This window comes from Chiloscyllium plagiosum, chromosome 19, assembly GCF_004010195.1.
Source record: "Chiloscyllium plagiosum isolate BGI_BamShark_2017 chromosome 19, ASM401019v2, whole genome shotgun sequence".
In the NCBI taxonomy this organism is placed as follows: Eukaryota; Metazoa; Chordata; class Chondrichthyes; order Orectolobiformes; family Hemiscylliidae; genus Chiloscyllium; species Chiloscyllium plagiosum.
Window position 1 is genome coordinate 44,210,590 of NC_057728.1, and position 23,520 is coordinate 44,234,109.

General features: G+C 37.8%; 1 protein-coding gene across 3 annotated transcripts in view; it reads left to right on the plus strand.

Annotated features, from left to right (window-relative positions):
- The window catches only part of tmtc2a (transmembrane O-mannosyltransferase targeting cadherins 2a), a 181,997-nt gene extending 166,297 nt beyond the window's left edge, over positions 1 to 15,700 (plus strand). For all 3 annotated transcript variants that reach the window (XM_043709687.1, XM_043709689.1, XM_043709688.1), the window contains exons 11-12: positions 3,991 to 4,054; positions 13,649 to 15,700. In XM_043709687.1, coding sequence (XP_043565622.1) covers positions 3,991 to 4,054; positions 13,649 to 13,843 — 259 coding nt within the window. In that variant the 3' untranslated portion in view covers positions 13,844 to 15,700. The remainder of the gene's footprint in view (positions 1 to 3,990; positions 4,055 to 13,648) is intronic.
- Positions 15,701 to 23,520: the final 7,820 nt, after the last annotated feature.

The window sequence follows — 23,520 nt, forward strand, 5'->3', positions numbered from 1 at the left end:
GAAATCTAGAAACAGGAAAGAATCTTCAGTCACATGGAGACATTTGAGTTAATTAACAAGAGCTAAATAGATTTGTAAAAGATAGATAATACTCAGATAATCTAAATGAATACTTGGGTGAAGTTACAGTGAAGGATATTTACGGTGGATGTTATCTGTCTGGATTTAAGAAAACATTCAACAAAGTACCAGTTAAAAGGCTGATTAACAAAATTGAAGCTTATAGAATATGAGAGCCCGTATACAATTGGATAGGGGAAATTGGTTTAGATCAGAAAGTAGCATGTTGTCATAAATTGTTGTTTTTTTGAACTGATAGAGCAGTGTTGGCAGCGATGTTCCCTAAGGACCAGCATTTATTATCCATCTATAATTTCCCTTATTGTATTGCTCAGTCGGGAGCTGCTTGGGTTCATTGGGCTGAATAAACTTCTTCTCTGCCATAATTGGATCAATGATTCTTAGTTCTTGTACTACTTTTCATAACCATAAGATCCGATTCCAGTAAATCCATCATGAGTCAATGGCACACCTTTGCCAATGCTTTTCTATCCTTCTAAATGTGACTTATTGTGGCACAATTAAGGTCTGGTTTAAATTCAATGTCATTTTGCATCCAGTTGTAAACTAAGCATTTTGTTTTTCTTTCTTTTAATGGCCTTAAACATGTGTACTGCAAACTTTTAATGAACATTTCATGCATCTAGGTCACTCGGTTGTTTTTTTCTCCATTTAACATCGAATAAATATTACTTTCTGCGTCCTTACTTCCAAATTAATCAATTTATACTTTGCTATGCTGAAATATTACCTACCTGTCTATCCTGCCTGTGGTTTTTTACCAGTTTCCCTATGTCCCCTACACTCTTCTGACACAGCCCCAATTTCAGCAAATTGCAACATTATTCCTGCAATCCTTTGCTCTACTTCACTGCATACATACTGAAAGGCATAACTCTAAAACTGACACTTTTTGTTGACCACTCAGAACATATTTTCATTCTAATGAACTTTCTTGTGCCGCTTGTTGCTGCTTTCTCCCCACCAATCATCATTTTTTGGACAACCAATGTGTTAGTTGGTAATTACAGCATCACGGTGGCTCAATGTTTAGCACTGCTGCCTCACAGCACCAGGGACCAGGCTTTGATTCCAGTTCAAAGTTGCTGTGGTTCTGTTCGTCGAGCTGGAAGTTTTTGTTGCAAACGTTTCGTCCCCTGGCTAGGCAACATCATCAGTGCTTCGGAGCCTCCTGCGAAGCGCTTCTTTGATGTTTCCTCCGGTGTTTATAGTGGTCTGTCCCTGCCGCTTCCGGTTGTCAGTTTCAGCTGTCCGCTGTAGTGGTTGGTATATTGGGTCCAGGTCGCTGTGTTTGTTGATGGAGTTTGTGGATGAATGCCATGCCTCTAGGAATTCCCTGGCTGTTCTCTGTCTGGTTTGCCCTATGATAGTAGTGTTGTCCCAGTCGAATTCATGTTGCTTGTTGTCTGTGTGTGTGGCTACTAAGGATAGCTGGTCGTGTTGTTTCGTGGCTAGTTGATGTTCATGTATGCGGATTGTTAGCTGTCTTCTTGTTTGTCCTATATAATGTTTAGTGCAGTCCTTGCATGGTATTTTGTACACTACATTCGTCTTGCTCATGTTGGGTATCATGTTGGGTTTGATTCCAGTCTCAGGAGACTGTGTGATATTTTCACATTCTCCCCATGTCTGCGTGGGTTTCCTCTGGGTGCTCCAGTTTCCTCCCGCAGTCCAAAGATGGCAGATTAGGTGGATTGGCCACGCTAAATTGTCCATAGTGTCCAGAGATGAGCAGGCTAGATGGGTTAGCCAACGGAAATGCAGGAATGGGGTGGATCTAGGTAGGATGTTCTTCACAGGGTTGGTGTAGGCTGAATGGCCTGCTTCCAGCTGGAGGGATTCCATGAGGTAATGTTTCTGTTGGTAAGTTTCACTTTTTAAAACATCTCTGCTGAAGTAACAAGGTAAATGTTCAATTTGTCAGCTGGCTGTAAAATTGGCTCACAGAACAACTGCCCACTATAGGAACGAACTGATTTTCTTCTCTAGTTTTATGCCTGAGCAGTAAATTGTGAGTTCAGTAGCAGACTTTACTCAGTTGATAAAACTTTATTGTAAATATTTTAGTTGTATTTTCTTCTCTAAATGATCATTAATTATTTGCTATATTTCATCAGGCCAGCAAAAGACCTTGATCATAGGGTCTGAACTGTTAATAGCTCTCAATTGGGTATATTAAAGCCAGAAATAAAACATTAATCTACTTTATTGTTCCAATAGATCTCTATTTGGCATCTAATATTATGAATAATAATATTGTTTCTCATATGGGACCTTTTCTTGGAACTGGAGTAACTGGCTAGTGTTGAAAGATTTTCTTCCTTTGCTGTTCATCGATGTTCAATTTCTCGATGAAACAGTAACAGAGACATTCAAAACTTTTGGCAGGAAACTGTTTGTGAGGTGAATGAGCACTATGACGCAAAGCACCTTTAAACTTAATTATTTTCTTAATTTGTTTCTAAGAATTCTGTGAAATGCTGGAGAATTATGGAAATATATTTGGAGGGCATGACAAATGATGCTCGTCTTCTACCCTTCCTGCCAACTACGAAACACAATCTCCAACTTCAACTCATCAAACATAGTGGTGCCATAAATGTGGTCAAATGTTTAAACAAAGCTGTGAAACAATCTGATAATATTCTCAGTAGGGCAGCGCATACTTTTTTACAAAAACATTATGGTGTAAGTTACTTAGCCCAGGAAGGGTTCTATAGGTCCTAAATTGATGAGTCTTATTATCAGACTGATAAGAGGCCTGCTAAATTTGGATTTGAAGTGAGAGAAAGATCAATCAAGGTTCCAACTCCTGATGTAAAATGCAACGCAATGCACTGCTGACAAAAGGAAAAAATACAGAAAATTATAGAAAGATCCAGAAGGTTTGGTAGTATCATTGGTGAGAGAAACAAAGTTAATATTTCAAATACAATGTCAGCAATCTGAAATGAATGCCACTAAACCAGCTGTGTATTTACAGTATTTTTGGTTTTTATCCAAATCCTGGTCTACTCAATGGATCCTGCTGGAAGGTGCATGCTAATGCATAAATGGGAGGTGGTGGCATAGTTGCAATGTCACTGGCATTGTAATCCAGTAATCCCAAATTAATGGTGGAGTCGATGGGTCACATCCCAACATGAAGAAACTTGAATTCACAGATAATATTGAATTGAAAAAGAAGTTCAATAATGATGCTGCAAACATTCAATGGACGTAAAAACACACCTGGTTCACTAAAGGGAAGGAAATATGCCTGGTCGGGCCTACATGTGACCCACAGCAATGTGCCCCTAAAATTTGACAACATTCTGGTCGATTAGGGATGGGCTATAAATGTTGGCCTAGTCAGAAACACCTGCATCCCTTGAATGAATTGAAAATGTATGGCATGGGGGCAGAACCTAGCTTTGTTCTGATGCTCTGTACTTGTGTTAGCAGCCTTGGCTCATAAATGATCACCTGAAAAGTGTGGGCACCAAAGAATTAATTGTCAACACTGCCTGAAATCAAAGAAGGAAGGGAAACAGTGAAAGGTGTATCCATGTTTAATGCTTTGAGCACTATAGGTGTTTCTGCTATGCTGCTTAAAAAAACAATAGTGCAATAGAATTTGCACAAAACCTTTGCTGATACTTTGAATCGTTAGGGTATTTTCATTTAAATGCAATTTAGAACACAGTAATTATATCTATAACAAGTAACAGTTTCAGGGAGATGTCCTTCATGTGGAAAGTACAATACCTGACTGGCTTTCCCATGGTATGTGATGCGTTTGCTGCACTGTCCTCCATGTTAAACATCTGGTAGCACTGTCAGCTCTACTATATGAAATGTAAACCGTTTTTATGACACGTGTCTGAAGTCAGATTTCATTTCATTTGAAAACTGTTTTTTGTTCATCAGACAAGCTGGCCTGAATGCAGCAGCTGAGAAACATTATGGATTGGCAGCAGGACTGCGACCCAACGTAAGTGAATACAGCCATAAGCAGAACAGCGACATCCCATGATCAGTACAAACCTCTATATATTACATCATCTGAAAACAATGCCCCACCCCTCCCCCATTAAATGCATTTAAAGTTGCGGTTACACAGCATTATGAGTTTGGGACCAGTGGCACTGCCAGAAAGAACTGTTACATTGTTTGGCTGAGGAACTGTACTATTGAAGGACAGAACTCTGTGTATGCCTACAAGCATGTTCGATGCTCTTTCACCTGATAAAGACTTTATGTAAAAGGATGTTTGTTTTTTCAATTTTGTTTTACAAAAAGAATGTGGTAATTTTATAAAGTGTTTCAGCAGGACTAACTTTTCTAATTTGCCTCAGTTCTGCTCTGAAGTATATTCCACATAATATTGAGCTCAGATGGTGTGAGAAAGCCTCTCTGAGGGGCCTCCTGATATTGAACTCCAGATTTAGATGTTGTCCTGATGCTGGAGTCTTGCTGCGACTTTCATGCTGATACACAGTGGAAACCGCACCCTAAATTCCTAAATCTCTGTTTCAACATTTCAGAACCATGTGGATACATATGAGAAATTCTCATGAGGAATGCTACATTGCAGAAAATAATATATTTCAAAGCATGATATTTTGCACTCTTTTTAATTGGATAGTCTAGATTACAAAGTGTGATAATATTTGCATTGACTACCCCCGCAGATACAGGAACTGTTGATAGGGAACCTGCGGTGAAAAGAATTAGAGTAATAGACTGCTAAATTAACAGTTTGCAAGAAATTATATTTAATTATGAACTTAACGCATAACTCCAGAACTTATGAGGTAAAACTACAGCTGTATAAACACTATACATTAGTGCTGGAATGCAGTAAACAGATACACAATTAAATGTACTTTTATCTATAGTTAGAAGTCATTATTTTGGTCTGAACCACAAGCATTTGTTACATGTCAAGAAATGTTACAATACTTATTCTGTAAAAATCCTTATTCAGGGTTGATCTAAATAGTTCACATTACTTTTAGACATCATCAATGGGAGGCAGTAAAATACATTATTACAGAAAAATGAGTTTTCATACATAAAACTTTAAACTTTTCATGCATAAAACATTAACAACTGTGTAAGTCACAAGAAAATCTGTTATATCGGTGATATTGGTAAGCTGAAGTGCTATTTATAATTTTGATCAGACTTATTTTCATGTTGCGATGTTTGACTTTGAGCCAACATGACAAAACAAGTATCACGGTAGGGTGCTTTTGTGATGATACTCAATCTACATTTTCAAAGGACATGCTTCTCTCGAAAGTTTTGCATGAGGACACTAAATAATTTTGATGTGTATGGCATGATATATTTGATGAAACGTATTATTATGACATTTTGCTGAATATCAACTTCTTTACTAGCTCAATGAGCTTCCTCATGATTATTCAATCGAAACCATGTCCTATTACAGGTTACTCTGAACTTGGAAGTTCACCTAATGTCCTGGGTATATTTATGTAGAAATTGTATTTTCAAAATTTTTTGTTGTTGGAAATTTTCAGGAATATAAATCCAATGAGAAAACCAATATCTATTCTGTATGTGCTAATGGGTTGGCAAGTGGACTGTGACTGGTAGAGGCGTTGCCATGGGCAATGGATAAATTAATGATGATTGACAGTTAACAATCAGGCTTGTTTAAATTTTAAATCAGCAGGTTCAGGGCCAACAGCTGCTCTGCCCTCTGAGGGTTACGTCAATGCCAAATGATATGCTGATTTGTTCATGTCCAGCTTTTCCAGCCTCTGATATACATGCACCTTGGAGGTCTATGCAGCAATTGGTTTAGTTAGAGAGAACGTAAGTGAGGACAGTATGCTCAGAAATAGATCAGCAAATGTCTGTCACCTTGAGTTGAAACAGCCATAGTGTGCATGCATATTCTTCCTATCAAACATTTGACCTTGTATATTGACATATTCAGCTTTCAGTGTTGCAAGTGCACCACACTACCAGCTTGACTGACAATCTTAAATTCTTTGCACACTCACGATTATCCAGCAAATGTTCTTCACTTTGCAGAATCACATCTAGTATTATATACCATGTTGCAAGATTTACAAATGTGTGCAAATTGGGTGTGGTCAGTACCTTGCATTTTGCAATAGCCAAAGCAATATGTTGCTCGTTATAATTCTCCAGTCTTTGGGATGTATGGCCTACATATTTGGCATCATACTGGCTGTAAAATTCATCTCCCACATCATGCATTTGTGTAATAGGCAGAGTGACTTGTTTGGCTTGATGGCAGCATCCTGCGTTTTTAGCAACACTCAAGTTCCTTACTCCCAAACAATTATTTTTATATTGTTAAGCAGCTCCCTCCATGTATTGAAAAAGTATTAATTGGTTTACCTCCAAGTTATGAGGTGAATTTGTGAGAAAAATGTTTCAAGAAATATTTGTCTTCCTCCAGGCTGTTACTCAATACTTGAACAGATGTCAGTCACATGCTAGCCTCTTAGCTTGATTAATGAATGTGGTTAGAATCAGGATAAAGCAGTTAGTTGCTGCCAGGAGGCTTTAGACTTTATTGCCTAAAATATTAGGAAGGCTGACATATTATGCTGAGGGCAAGTGTCCATCAAATTGCAAAATGAATCCAATGTGACCCATTGCAGACATTGAATTGCTGGCCATGGCTTCTTCCTCACTCATGAATATTGTGTCATGAATGGGCTTTAGTCAAGAAGGTTTTGATAGGAGTAGGCCTTTTTTTATTATTTATATTTTAGCTGTCAGTAGCATCTCATTTGTCTCTGAAGTCTGTTTAAACTTCCATCCCGTATATTTCATGAAAACAGCTGAATGTTGGTCATCTTAGCATTGGCCCAGTCCCAAAAACAAAGACTTGCTAAAACATAGAACATAGAACAATACAGCCAGAACAGGCCCTTCGGCCCACGATGTTGTGCCGAACATTTGTCCTAGCTTAAGCATTTATCCATGTACCTATCCAATTGCCGCTTAAAGGTCGCCAATGATTCTGACTCTGCCACTCCCATAGGCAGTGCATTTCATGCCCCCACCCACTCTTTGGGTAAAGAACCTACCCCTGACATCCCCCCTATACGTTCCACCCTTCACCTTAAATTTATGTCCCCTTGTAACACTCTGTTGTACCCGGGGAAAAAGTTTCTGACTGTCTACTCTACCTATTCCTCTGATCATCTTATAAAGCTCTATCAAGTCACCCCTCATCCTTCGCCGTTCCAACAAGAAAAGGCCGAGAACTCTCAACCTACCCTCGTACGACTTCCTCTCCATTCCAGGCAACATCCTGGTAAATCTTCTCTGCAAAGCAGAGAAATGACATCCAGTGAGAGTGAGTAGACTGTTGTTGGGATGAGGTGAAGGAGCCTCTTGGCAAAACCACATCGTCTCCAACCTCATCCGTGTTGGCAGATGTCGTTGGTGATGGTGGGGAGGGCTAATGGAGGGGGGGGTGAAGAGGAGGAACTCAAGCGGCTGCTGCCTGCACCTGTCTTCAAAGGGACCACTTTCAAGAAGGCATTCTTATTTGTTTTTCCAAAATGGACAACCTCACACTTGGCAGGGTTGAACTCCATCTGCCACTCCTCAGCCCAGCTCAGCATCATATCTAAGTCCCTTTACAGCCGACAACAGCCCTCCTCACTATCCACAACTCCACCAATCTTCGTATCATCTGCAAATTTACTGACCCACCCTTCGACTCCCTCTTCCAAGTCATTAATAAAAATTACAAACAGCAGAGGACCTAGAACTAATCCCTGCGGAACTCCACTTGTAACTGGGCTCCAGGTTGAATATTTATCATCTACCACCACTCTCTGACTTCGACCGGTTAGCCAGTTTTCTATCCAACTGGCCAAATTTCCCTCTATCCCATTGCCTCCTGACTTTCCGCATAAGCCTACCATGGGGAACCTTATCAAATGCCTTACTAAAATCCATGCACACTACATCCACTGCTCTACCCTCATCCACATGCTTGGTCACCTCCTCAAAGAATTCAATAAGACTTGTAAGGCAAGACCTATCCTTCACAAATCCGTGCTAGCTGTCCCTAATCAAGCAGTGTCTTTCCAGATACTCATAAATCCTATCCCTCAGTACCCTTTCCATTACTTTGCCTACCACTGAAGACTAACTGGCCTGTAATTCACGGGGTTATCTTAGTCTTTCTTACCTCCAAATTTGATTTTTCTCCCCTCAGTTCCCTCCTTATTGAACTTCGTTCTTTTAAAATTCCATCATAAAAGAAATAATAAATTTACATTTGTTTGATATTTTAAATGCAGGCATGCTTCCCAATCAATAATTACTTTTGAAGTGTTACTGTTAAGCAAGTAAGCACAACGAGTTGCAGGCAGCAATGTCCCACATACAGCTATGGCTAAGCAAACAAAGTCTGTCTCAATAATATTGATGAGGATAAATGTAGCCAGGACATTGAGTAAACTTTCTTGCTCTTGTTGAATACTAACTTTTTTTTTAACTTTTTCACTTGTATTCGTCTTGCATTTTCCTTGTTCTTTACTCATTTCTATTTTCACTGATTTATTGGGTTCTTTTATCCTTCATTTAAATTTTATACTCCCAATATCACCTACAAACCTGTCTATGATTTAATTTAGGTGGCTGTCTTTAGCTTAGTGGCAAAATGTTAGCCTCTAATTCAGAAGATCACTTCCCACTGGATCCTATATAATCTGGGTTTACATCATACAGTATTGATAGATTATTACAGTTTTGGTGATCCAACTTTTAGATGAGCCGTTAAATCAAGATCCCAATTTTCTCCCACAAAATATTTGAATTTGGCACTAACTGTCATAAAACTGACCGTTTCCCATAAACAAACTGTAGAATGGCAGAATAATGTCATAATAATGAGTTTTTTTAGATTAGATTAGATTAGATTACATTACAGTGTAGAAACAGGCCCTTCGGCCCAACAAGTCCACACCGACCCGCCGAAGCGAAACCCACCCATACCCCTACATTTACCCCTTACCTAACACTACTGGCAATTTACATGGCCAATTCACCTGACCCTGCACATCTTTTTGGACTGTGGGAGGAAACCGGAGCACCCGGAGGAAACCCACGCAGACACGGGGAGAACGTGCAAACTCCACACAGTCAGTCGCCTGAGGCGGGAAAGTTTTTCTGAAATAGTGAGAGGTTTACTCCACATTAAAACACCAGCTTTGGCACTAACTGTCATAAAACTGACCGTTTCCCATAAACAAACTGTAGAATGGCAGAATAATGTCATAATAATGAGTTTTTCTGAAATAGTGAGAGGTTTACTCCACATTAAAACACCAGCTTGTATTTATATAGCACCATAACATTAGTAGAACATCCTAGGACACTACACAGCAACATTATCAAACATTAGAGTACTGATTGCAGCTGACAAAATGTGACCAAAGCATAAACTACATCATTTTGCAGCACTCAACATGTCTCACATAAATGATTCTAAAATTTACAAAATAAGATTTAAAAACTGGGTGCATACACTGCAGTTATCCAGCACTAATGTTGTAAGAAGATCCTTCAAGGAATTAGTAGTGAAGTTACGACAACTACATGCATAGCATCAATTTTATATAAAGTAAAGAGCCACACTAAAAGCAATGATGCACTGCAACAGAACAATGAAAGAACTAAAGAAACTGATATCAGAAGTTTTATTGTATTTCCTCTGTGACTTTTTATATAACTGTCTTTCTGTTGAGCATTCAACCTTTTCCCTGCAGTCTACATGCACATGATTTTGAACAGCTGCATTTGGAGAAACTGTTTCTCCAACATCTGCTAATTTACTTTCTCTTCTGTGCCTGAAAAAGAACACTTTGAAGTTCTGTCTGAAATGCATTAAGCAAAAAGTTAAGTGTATTCTTACATTTTGTTTTTGTGATGCCTACATTGAATTCAGTACTTTTGAAATACCCTCCTTGTGCCTTTAATGCCATGACCCAGATAACATATGTGTGTTAATGGAAAACCAATGTATTTGTACTTTTTATCTGAAGTATTGTGACAAACCTTTGCTTCGCCCGTCAGAACTATGTGGGTAGTAAAATTTTTCACTGTAAATTGTTTCTATCCAATGTCATTTCATACAAACAATCACAGGATACTAAGTCTAGAGTTACACCTTCAGGCAAAGCACAAAAATTATAATAAAAAGGTCTGCATAGTTTGTAAATCTCTGTGGTCAGTGGAGCTTTGCAGACTGGAATCAGTTTGTTGCTATTCAAATTTGTTGAATATTATATCGTTTGTATTAACAGAGATGCCAAACATGGAATTCTGTGCATGCCAGACTGACAATTACCAGTTATTTTTGCATGACTCCGAACATTACATTGAGTAACAAATATAGAGCCAGATGGAGGTTGCCATGCACTATGCAGAAAGAATCAAAATCGTAATAAAAAAAGTTTTAGGTAGAACATGATTGATTTGACCACCCAGAAATGGACTTGGCCAAGGCTATCCGGCATTTGACTGTCAATCAGTAGCCGGAGGGACTTTCTGACCCCTGCACCTACAACAAATACAACTTAACAGTTGGTTAATAGTTTATTTACCAAATGGCACAAACACAACAGAATTTAATAGATTCACGTCATTAACATTGATCCTGTACAGCTAGAAATCAATTATGTTGTCTCATTATATTTGTGTATTCTAGTCCCAGTTTATATTTAGCTTGATTAGCTTGTGTAAACTAATGCCTAAAAAGTGTCACCCCCTATCTAACCCCGGTTTCATTCTGAGGTTGGTTCTCTGTGTCTATAGCTGCTATTATTTTGGGATGGACATAAAAGAATCAAAAAAGACATTATTTGACAACAGACTCTAAGTTGACCTAACCATCTTGGATTTTACTTGTCTATATGATCATTGCATAGCAGCAGCCTAATGATTAATTTACTGTGTTGTGGACCTCAAGCTGTTCATGAGTTTGGTATCTTTTCAGTTGACGTTGCATTTGTTTGCTCTTTAGCTGATTTTATAAAACATCTCATCCACAGGAAGTGAAGCAAGCCTTTTGATCATTTGACCATAAAAGCTGTAGGTGGTGTCATTTTTTAATATAAGTCTAGCAGTAGTGGATTATTGAACTCCAGCATTAATGATTGGTGGGAGTGAAAAGTTCCATAAGCTGCATTCAATAAAAAGCAATCTGTTTGAGAAACTTCAATATACATTTATTTCCCATTCTATTGCCCATTCGTCTTGTGACCTGCAAAGCATACAAACATAATGAAGGTGACATATATCCTGAAGCAAATATAATGTCAGAGATTGTTTGCAAAGAAAATGAATGAGCAAATCAAGTTGAAAGGAAGGCTCTGTGAATTGTGTATGTGATCAACAGGGTTTCCTATTCAGTACTTGGATGGTTAGGCATTCCTTTTGACAACTTGTCTTAGCCACTGAAGATGCATGGCAACAGAGGGAATAAAGATGAGAGAAATGTTTTTGGCTGGAGGTTGTCCCAGAAACAAAGTTTTTTGTGGAACTGAAGACTAATGGTTGAAAACCAAGACAGTTGTGTGAATGTCTCAGATGTGGTCATATCCTTCTTCATAAACCAGCAGGAAATTTGGCTGCATACCAACTCTTCCTATCCTTTTTGACAATGAATAAATATGGTTCACCCAAGTATATTAAATGAATGAAATTAGAAGCAACTTTGCAGTTGTAACTCTCACCTCAGACTTCAAGTGCTGTCATATCACAGGATACTAAAAATAATAGGCACGGGTGTTACAAATGTTTGAAGTAATTTGCTATTTTTTAAAGAGATCCCTTGGATGCAGATGCCTCCAAATGCAAATGATGAGGATTTTGGCAAAAGTAGCAGAAACACTCTTTATATGAAATTTCAATTTTCTGAGCTACACAACTGTGTTGATATGAAGTTTGATAAAGCTGCCATCAGGGTTGTGCAGTTCACATGCCAATGTTTGTCAATAACAAATGAGGTAACGAACCAGAACCATTCTTAGATGTTATACAATCTACTGCAGGTGATTCTTTCAGCCATATACATTGGACACAAATTCTTGAAGGAGTGGGAGAAATTCCTAATTTCTAATTCCTAATTGACCAAATAATTCCAAACTAACCTAACCCTAACCCTATCACAGATCCTTCCCGTCTGCCTGGGTGCAGAAGCAGCCACAGATTGCCCTGCAGAACTAGTTCCCCTCACTACTATGATAACCTAGCTGAAAACTTTTGAATTTACCTTCTTTCGAATATGTTAAGAGCTATCTCCAGCTGTAGTACCATCTCTTTTAGTCAAATTATATTGCAGCCTATTGCTCCTGTCAGGCTGGAAGACCTATACTTTGCCTTCCAGTTGGCCTGTTTCAAGGCTGCTGATGAGATGCCTTTGCTAAAGTCACTGCTGGCGAGTGTTTAGACCTTTGTTTCCAGTCCCTGGGCATTGTTTCTGTTCCTGTGTCTGGTAACAATGGGGCCAACAAACAAACTAAGGAGCCACTCACACTGAAGAATTTTCTCAGGTGGCACACAAGAAAGTAAAAACGTTGATTCCACTTCACTTTTTTTATTAGTTTCACATACAGCAAAACCGATTGTGATCATGTATGTGGGATTAATGTGAAAACTGAAAGACCATAGACACAACATTTAAACAAACACTACTTTTAAGAAAGTGGAATTTTATGATTATAGACAAAATTGACATTCCACAACACACAACATTAGTTTTTCAGGGCAAGAGATCTTGTTAAGCAGTAATTAAGAACTTAGTACATTGTTAAATACTTAACTACACATTATTTCATATGGCCTAATCTTTCAAAAGGTTTTTACAGCAGCACCAGCAGCAAAATAAAATAGTTCATGCCAATTATAAGTGATTTCAAAAGGTTTCCATCTGTCGGGAATTTGACCAAACACCATGTGCTACAGCAAAGAATTATATACAGCAACATCTGAATCTCTGTATTTATTAGCACATGTGATGATGGTAAAAGTTGTTGTCAGTTTTACACTTTTAATTCTGGCATTTGCTAAATGTTTTACCATCAATACAACAAATTCTATGGACTCAAACCTACCATGAAAATGAATCTATGTGCATTCAGCATTTATATTCACCTTTACCCTTCAATGGCTTGTACAACTTTCTGGTGCTTTACAAAATGAAATGTTGAATATAACAGCAGCTTAAGACGTAAGACCATGCAGCATTGCACTTACAGTACAATCACTGGCTTTGACATATCATAGTTTTATTCCCAGGGTCATTTTTGGAGTGATGAGTTATTTTTAAGATAATATTGGTCTTAAATGTGTGCTGTTTAAGAAAATACAGATCACTACCCTGGAGCCAATTAATTTTGAATTCTACACAATAGTATTTGAATTAAAATGTTCATAAACTGATCTGGTGAAGAATTGATTCATATAAGTAATTGTTCATATGACACCCCTCTCTGTACTCACTATTTTTTCAGTATGTCTGATTTCTCTCTAACACCATTCTCTTTTCTGAAAGTACCCTGTAGCATTGATGAACCTGGGAGCCATTCTTCACCTGAATGGAAAGCTGCATGAGGCTGAAGCTAATTACCTCAGAGCTCTTCAACTCAAGCCTGATGATACTATTACTCAGTCCAACCTTCGCAAACTGCGGAACATCATGGAGAAACAAGGCTTGAATGTGCAAAAAAAAAAGACCTTAAACAAATAGACTATTGAAATATTAAACTAGAAGGAATCAGCAAAGGTCTGCAGGCCGTATATCTTTTAGTTGCTATACTGGCAATGGCCTCCAGACTAACCACACTGGAGTTTGCAGAATCAATGGAAAGGCATTTGGTTACTATGGGATTTGCCAGCTGCACTCACTGACCGAACATAGCCAGAAGCTCTTGCATCTTTCTAAGCAAGAGAGGGGGTGTTCCACATATTTCTCCAGCTATAATTTCCCTAATTGTTTAGAAGATTTAATCAAAAATGATTTTGTTCGAGATCTGAGCAGTTGTCCAAATGATTAGACTCTTGCCAATCCACTTGGCGTACTAGCCTTCAATAATAAACCAAGGTCCAGATGAGCTGAAAGCAGAGAGGAGATCCCCATTTCCTAGGTAGGCCAATTGCTACATGCCTTTTGTTTCATCTGGGGCATTTGTGGGTACTGCCCTTTACAAAGTTAATAGAAAGCTCCCAGACAGATGGAAAACTGGTATTGGAGGGGTTGAAGGTGGTGGATTTGACAGGTCTTTGCTGGAATTCTGTCAACTCTGATTTAACAAAAGCTTGGTTCCCCTTGGTTCTGCCTACCGGCAGATAATCAGAGCACTTAGTAAATCAGATTAGTGAATAACTAATACTTTTTGGATGATGATTAATATGGTTAACAAATTATTTTTCTCATTAAGAACATGTCAGTCTCAATCCCCGCCACTGAAATACATTGCCTTGTTCACATAGTTGATGCTGAAAATATCCTTCCATCTGCATCTCTGAATAGCTGGTTACTTGTGCTATAACCGACCACTTAATTATGAGCAAGTTGCAGACAATGCACAGTGCCCGTGGATTTACCAAATTATTGAAGATTTTGTGAATAATAGCAGGTCCCTTTCAAGGCTAATGTAACTGTGGAGGGTTCCGATAGGTTATCAGTACAATAACTATCAGAGCTTAAGGTCGAGTATTTGTAAAGTGTGCCCACGTCTGCATAGGTATCTTTGGTGTTTGATATGTTATGTATCGTTCTGAAGTACTGTAAACAATTGTGCATAGACAACTTTGATGTTGGTTTTCACAAAAATGATATTGGGCCATTTCATTGACTATGAGTTACTGTAATTAAAAGGGAAAGAGAAAGAAAACATTAAATTGTATCTCAATCTCCTGTAGCAATAGCAGAATACCTTTATAAAATGTTATTGAATTCAAATTCAAAGACATATTTGTTGGTACTTTACAGGTAAAAGGAAATAAATCAAGACCTGCATTTGTTCTACTAATATTTCTATTTCAGTTTCTTTACATTTGTTATCGTTCTAATAACTGAAGACATTCAGTTGATTTTACTGGCCATACTAGAGCAGATGTATTTTCATGACTTCTGAGTCACAACACAAAGCCATCACTTTGCATCCATACTTTTCTCATTTAAATCAAACAGCAGGGACTTTTTCTTCTTTTGTGTGATTGCGTGGCACAAGTGACTAATTGCTCTGACTTTGTTGGCATTGTGTTGTAGCAATGATTCATTCATGGGTCTGTCCAAGAGTTAAGGGTGAAACCTAAGCCATGTGGGGGGAGAATTCCTCTCTTCCCAGCCAATGCTTTCAGGTTCTGAGAAAAGCTGATAATTATTACATTTGTGTTGCTGCTCAGGGATTGCATACAGTGGAGTAATTCCAGATGGTGCTAAAGAGCACAGGGCGTGTTTACTAAATTAAAAGTTTTATTTTTTGAAATTGTTCTATTTGTATAAATTATCCAAATTTGTAGATGTGTTTCCTTTTGTATAACGACTGTGTACATGCCAACACACAAGCTTTCCCCAATAAAAAAATGCAGTGATGGAAAACGCGACTCACGAGTGTTTGTGGTTTTTATAATTATACTTCACGGCATACTGTTTGACAATATTCCTTGCAACAAATGTTGCAAAGAAAAAAAAATACCTAACATAATTAAGCAGAATAAGAATGGCTTCATTAAGTGAAAATCATGCGTGACAAATGTATTAGAATTTTTTGATAAGACACCACACAGAATAGGTAAAGGGCAGCCATTAGATTTAACATTTGAATTTCCAAAAGGTGTGCAATAAGATACCTGCACTTTGGCAGGATGAACACAAGATGTTATTTAAGTGGAGAAAGACTTGCAGAGAACTACAGCAAAGATGATCTTTGGGAGTTCTCATGCATGAATCACAAAAAAAAGCATTCAAATATAACAGGTAAGAGGTAAAGCAAATGGCCTTTTATTTCAAAGCAATTGCAGTCTAAAAATAGGGTGGGCTTTCTAAACACCACATGACATGAATTAGACAACACCTGAAATACTGTGAACATTTTTGTATCACTTATCTAAGGAAAAAATGTACTGGACCAAAATAAAACCAAAGAGCTGTGGATGCTGGAAATCTGAAACAAAATAACCCAAAAATTTCTGGAGAAACTTAGCAGGTCTGGCAGCATCTGTAGAGAGAAAGTATACTTAACATTTCAGGTCCAGTAACTGTTGTTCAGAACTGGTTGGACTGTGGAGGCAATGGCCTACTTGCGCTATTGCTAGATTATTCATCCAGACACTCAGCTAATGTTCTGAGGACCTGGGTTTGAATTCTGCCATGTCAGAAGATGAAGTTTTAATTCAATAATAATCTGAAATTAAGAATCTACTAATGACTGTGAAACCATTGTCGATTTTTGGAAAAATCCATCTTGTTCACTAGTGTCCTTCAGGGAAGGAAATCTGCCATCGTCCCTTGGCCTGGCTTACATGTGACTTCAGAACCACAGCAATCTGGTTGATATTCAACTGGCCTCTGTAATGAACTGAGCAAGCCACTCAATTTAAAGGCAACAATGGATGGGCAATAAGTGCTGGCCAATCAGTGAAGCCCATATGCCATGAATAAATTAAAAAAGAAATCACTGGGACCAGAATCATTAACTCTGCTTTCTCTCCAAACCTACTGAATTTCTGCAGCAATTTCAGTTTATGCTGTGAGGCATTGGAGACAGACCAGATAAAGTTCCCTAGGTTGATCTCAGGTTTGGCATGATTTTCTTCTGGAGATAGACTGAGAAGGGTGGGCTTGTACTCATAAGAGTATCGAAGAAAGAGAGGCAACCTTATGAAACAGATAAGATTCAAATAGACTAGATGTAAAGATGTTATTTCCCTTGCAGGAATCTAGGACCAGGCAGTCCAATCTCAGAATAAAGGGTCACCCATTGAAGTAAGAGGTGGTAAATCTGTGGAGTTCTTTACTGCAGTGGCTGTAAAGACTGAGACGTTAAGTATGAGAGTTCTTTTAAATTGGAAAGGGAATCAAGGATTATGGGAAACAGGCAGGAAAATGGAGTTGAGAATTATTAGATCAGCCAAGATCTCATTGAAAGGTGGATCAGATTTAATGTGCTGACTGGCCTACATCTGCTCCAAAGTTTTATGGTCTTATCATCCAAGAGTTACTGCCTAACATAAACAAGCCCCTGTTAACACTTTGGATCTGACATTTGGATAAATGATCGTATTATACATTTCAATAAACTGCAATGACGCAAAGCCAACAGAAATGTTGGGCATTGTAGTTACCATTATTAAAAAATACTATAAAAAAAACATAAGTGTATAATCTAACGATAAACAAGTGACACATTAATTCCTGACCAACGTACATGTGATATTAAAGACAAGTATGTTGCTGTTGTCATTTATTCAACATTTTTAATATTTCTTAAGTTATGACATGTTTAAAATCTCATTTAAAGTCAGCTTCTATTTAGATCTATCATAAATATTTACAGAAAAAGTATTCCCATTGTTACTAAACCAGATCTGATATGATATAAAATGTAAGAATTTTAATTTATTTATTCTGTTAGGAAACCATATACATTATAATTTTAATTTAGCAGAAATGTTTCAAACATCAATCAAATTGTTGGAAAGTGTTCCATGGAAGACTTTACAACTGTTGATGATGTGACTTTCATTTTAACATTTGAATAGTGTGTAATCTGACATATTATAGTCATTTCCCATACACTGAAATACCACTCCGCTCAGAGGGGTGAATAGGAGACATAATATAGATGCCACACTATTGTGTCTGTAAGGGAAAATGCTCTGTGAATGGAATTAGATTTGACTGTACCCTGCTTTATATATGTGCATCAGTACATTTCCTTCCATGGGCAAAGCAGGGACTTTGCATTAAGGTTTTGATTTTTCAGTGGAACCCACTAGAAAATCTCTGTGGGGACCTTATATAACACAATTAGATTTTATTTGTTCTTTAAAGAATACTTCACAGAAAAGACTTGTGCTACACAGATGCTTTTCCATCTGCTAACAGAACATTTGTGGCAAGGCAGCTGACTAGTAATATTAATTGGCTAATATGTATGACATTCCCTAATGGGCTAAAATGGTGCTGAGCACCATAAACTGTTATTGTATGTCAAGCAAATCTGCCTGAGAACATGCCAGAGCATGAAAAAAATTAATATATTTTGCTGTGAACTGTTGCCCTAAATATTTTGAGCAATTTCCTTTTAATGAAGCCATTGGATGGAATAAAAGAGATCTTGAAAAACATGTGAAGACACAGGTGTTACACATATGGGTTTCTTGGTTTAAAAAGCAGTGACACTTCTTTCCCTGGATCAAAGTCTTTGCTTAAATTAAATTACCCGATAATAAATTGAATTCTGTGGAAAGTTCTTTGAAATCTGTGATAGGTGCATTCCATTAGGCAACAATTTAAATGGACTAAGCAATTTCTTTGACACTTCTGCAGAACGAAAATGATCCCTGAGTTATAAATTACTTGACTGGATATTAAATTTACCTCAATAAAATGACACAATCCACTTTTCTTCACAACTAACTCTTTTGCATGAAAGCAGACATTTGTATTTTATTTTAGTTGTTTGATACACCATAGTTTCTTTCATCCATTTACTTGCATTAATTTCTGTAGCTGCCTTTCTGAACCATAATTACTAAATGTACTCAAAACACTATTTGAGTTCATAGTGGCAACTCTAATAAAGCGGCTACATAAAAAGATATGTTACATTTGTATCAGTGAGAGCCAAGCATTCCAGAAGAATGGTAAGAACATCTACATCAGAGTGAGGAGAAGATTAATTGGAAATAAATGCGTGTATTGAATACATTGCCCTAGTAATACTGAAAAACAAATTAAATGCTGTGCTGTTCCTCGTAATAATTGGTTCCACTTGCAATTCAACTGCCGTGATCATATTTCTTACTGATTAAAGATATATATTTATTGTTCACCCCAGAGTAAATTAAAAACTCAAATTAATTTTCATTTTTATTTCCTGATTCTGTAAATGTTAGTATTGCATTTTCATTCTTTTCTAAAACTATGGCTAGATCTATAATGCTTGACTGATGCTTCTGTTCTGCTTTTACCTACTTGCTGGCTTTTTTTTTGTTAATTCTGTTATTCATGAAAATTCTGCTTTTTGTTTTCATTCCTAAATTGAAAATGGTTGGGATTTTTGCCTCAAAGAATGTTTTGAGTTTCTTTTGTTGTTGATTTATAGTGAGTTAGGCTCAAGTCTGACCAATAGCTTAGATAAGAATGTGTGATTTAGTGGCAGTAATCAGCCCATGAGCCTGTTCCACCATTTAATAAAATCAAGGCTCACCTGAATAGTCCAGAATCCCACCTATTGTTGAAAACCTTTCACCTCCTCACTTATCAAGAATATAATTACTTCTGCCTTAAAAATATTTAAAGACTCTGCTCCCATTGCCATTTGAGGAAGAGAGTTCCCATGACTCATAGCATCTTTACTAATAGCTTCTAACTAACATCCACACGAAGTTCGGCTAATTAGAGTGTAGTTTCCTGCTTTCTAACTCACTCCTTTTTTGGTATAAAGGTGCAACATTCACAACATTTTCCAATCTAAAGGAACCTTCTCTGAATCTATTGCACATTGGAAAATTAAAACCAGCCCATCAAATACCTCACAGGTCAGTTCTTTTTAGAGCCTTGGATGTATGGGATTGCAATCCTGCAGCTTCAACAATTTTCTCAGAACCAATTGCCAATAAATGTATTTTCTTCAGTTCCTTACTCCCTGTACATCCTTCTATTTCTCTCTTAGTTATATTTCTGAGATCTTATTTGTCTCCTCCAAAGTAATGATCAATGCAAAAGCTATCTGTTCAATTCTTCCACCATCTCCTTACTTTCCATCACTAATTCCTCAGATGTACTGTCTGTAAAATCAATACTCGCTTTCTTTTTAAATATTAAAAGAATCTCCTAATATCTGTTTTTATATTTCTGGTGAGCTTTCTCCCATACTCTATTTTCCCTCCTGATTAATCTTTTAATCAATCTTTGTTGTTTCTTATCATTTGTCCCATTTTCTGACTTGCTTCCCATGTTGCACAACTGTATGCTTTTCCTTTAACTCTGATGCTTTTTTTTTAGCTAATCATCAATGGAAGATCATTCCCTTGGAATTTTATTTCCAGTTGGAATGTATCTATCTGTGCATTCTGAAATACTTACCTTAGAGTGACCATGCTACTCAGTGCTGAGGCCTCAACTTTTTATAATTTATATAAATGACTTGAGTGAAATGACTAAAGATCCGGTTGCTAAATTTGCTGTTGACACAAAGATTGGCAGAAAACTAAGCTATAAAGAGAATATGAGGAAGCTACAGGAGGATACAGATGGGTTACATATGTAGGCAAAGATCTGACAAATGGAGCATCATTTAGGGAAATATAAAATTGTCCATGTCGGTAGGAATGTTTTCTGGCACATAAAGATATTATCCACATGTTGAGAGATTGTAGAGCTTTGAGAGGGATTTAGGTGTTCTAGTTCATGAATCTTGGAACGTTAGTATGCACGTACAGCAAATATTTAGGAAAACTAAAAGAATATTAATTGCAAGGAGAATTGAATACAAAAGAAGGGATGTTATGTTTCATTAATAAAGGGAACTTGCAAAACCACATTTGGAGTGCTTTGTACAGTATTGAGTTACCTTATTTAGGATATATATAAATACATTGCAAGCAGTTCAGAGGTTTATTAGACTAATACTTGGAATGGGTAGATTGTCGTCTGAGGACAGGCTAGACTTATATCTGCTAGGCTTTAGAAGAGTAAGAGGTCACTGGATTGAATTATATAAGATCCTTTGGGGACTTGACAGGGTGAGCATGGAAAAGACCTTTCCAGTCTTGAGAGAATCTAGAGCTGTGGACAAAATTTAAAAACAATGGATCACCTATATAAGACAGAGATGAGGAAAAGTTTTTGCTCTCAGAGCTGAATCTTTGGAAGTCTCTTCTTCGAAAGGTAGTTGAAGCAGCACCTTTGAATGTTTTAAGGTAGAAGTAGATAGATTTTTGATAAGCAAAGGAGTGCAAGATTATTCAGAATTACTAGAAATGTGGAGTTGAGTTTACAATCCAATCAGCCATGGTCTTAATATATAATGGAGTAGATTCAAGCAGTAAATGATCCACTCCTGCTCCTAACGTATTTGTATGGTCCCTAACAACATTCTGGCAACAATATTGAAGACGTGCTCCAGAGCTTGTCACACCCCTATGAATACTGTTCCAGTATGGCTAAAACACTGGCACCTATCTAACAAAGTAGAAAATTGATCAGGTGTACCTGATACACAAAAAACAAGATAAATCCAAACTGGCTAATTACTGCCCTGTCTGTCTATTCTTGATCATCAGTAAGGTGATGGAAGGTGTTATCAACAGTGCTATCAAGCAGCTCTTGTTTAGGAATAACCTATTCACTTGTGTTCAGTTTAGATTCCCATCAGGTGACTCAGCACCTGACCTAATTAAGGCTTTTAGTTAAAAAAACAGACTGAAGAACTAAATTCCAGAGGTGAGGTGAGATAACTGCAGTTGACAATAAGGCCATATTTGACAGAGAGTGAGCCCTAGAAAAATGGGAATCCATGGGAATCAGGGACAAGACTCTCCACCAACTAGAGCCATAAGTAGCATGAAGGAAGATGGGATTATGATTGTTAAAGGTTAGTCCAGGATATCTCTCTGCCAGTTCCTCAAAGCAGTCCCCTAGTCCCAACAAGTTGCTTCATCAATGATCTTCCTTCTTTTGTAAGGTTATAAGTGGAGATGTTTGTTGATGATTGCACAATGTTCAGCACCATTTGCAACTCCTCAGATACCAAAGCAGTCCAGTCCAAATGTCCTCAAGAGCTGGGCGTATCCATGCTTGAGCTGACAAGTGGATAGCAACATTCCTGCTGCGCAAGTGTGAGGCAATGGCCATCTCAACAAGAGCGATTTTAACCATCAGCCCTTGACATTCAAGGACATTACCATCACTGAATCCCCTGCTATCAACAAAGGGGGGAGGGGGGTTCCTACTGGCCAGAAACTGAAATGAACGAACCTTATAAATGCTATGGCTGCAAGAGCAAGTCATGAGTAGGAGGCCTGCAGTGGGTAGTTCACCTGACTCCCTAAGCCTATTCAACACCTACAAGGCACAAGTCAGAAGTGCAATGGAATGTTACCCATTTGTCTGGATGGGACCGAGTCCAACAACACTCAGGAAACTTGACACCATTCAAGAGAAAACCCCCCATCATATCCACAAACATTTAGTCACTCCAGTACTGACAATTGCTAGCAGCAAGGTGTGTCAGCTACAAGATGCACTGCAACAACTCACCAAGGCTCCTTAGCACTTCCAAACCCATGATCACTGGCATCTAGAAGAATGACAGCAGCAGATACATGGGAACACCTCCACCTACAAGTTTCTTTCCAAGCCACATACCATTCCAACATGGAAATATATTGCTGTTCCTTCAACGTCACTGGGTCAAAGTATTGGAACTCACTCCTTAACGCATTGTGGGTGTACCTTAACCAAATAACATGCATTGTTTCCAGAAGCAGATCACCACCATCCTCTCAAGGGCTATTGGGGATGGGCAATAAATGCTAGCCTGTCCAGTGACATCCACATCCCATGAATGAATAACAAAGTCCATAATGCTGACTGGTGGTATGTCAAGTGCAGTGGGGATCAAGAGAGTCACAATGACAGTGAAGGGAAATGGCCCAGAGGCAGAACAACAGTTCCCCTCCACCCAGTACACTAATGTGTTTTCTTGTATATAAGAAGCACTGTACAGATGTAAAGTGTTATTTTATTCATTTTCATAATTATGCAATTGATATAAAGAAGTCATTTTAATTGGTTTAAAATGCAAAGTAATTCCAGCATTTATTATATATGCGATGTGAATTCCAATTTGTTTAGACCAGTAGGCTAATGTAGGTTAGGAATCCCTAAAGTACTGAAAGCTAACAGAACCGATGCTTGAAAGCTAGTTTAAGTGGAAGAAACATATGGTTTCCAAGTTCTTGCATGTGAGTTCATGAAGATATGCAGGTCTTGTAATTATATGATTAAATTAAATAAGCATTGCTCCAAAACCACAAATAAAAGTGTACATCTATCTGGATGCCACATATTTCATGAGCTGACAGGTTTGGGAGTCCAGTAATTTGTGCTCAAAGACCTGAGTTCTGCTGTTACATGTTTAGGCAATGAACTGAGAAAAGGGTACCAGAGACAAACTATGTTTATTTAGT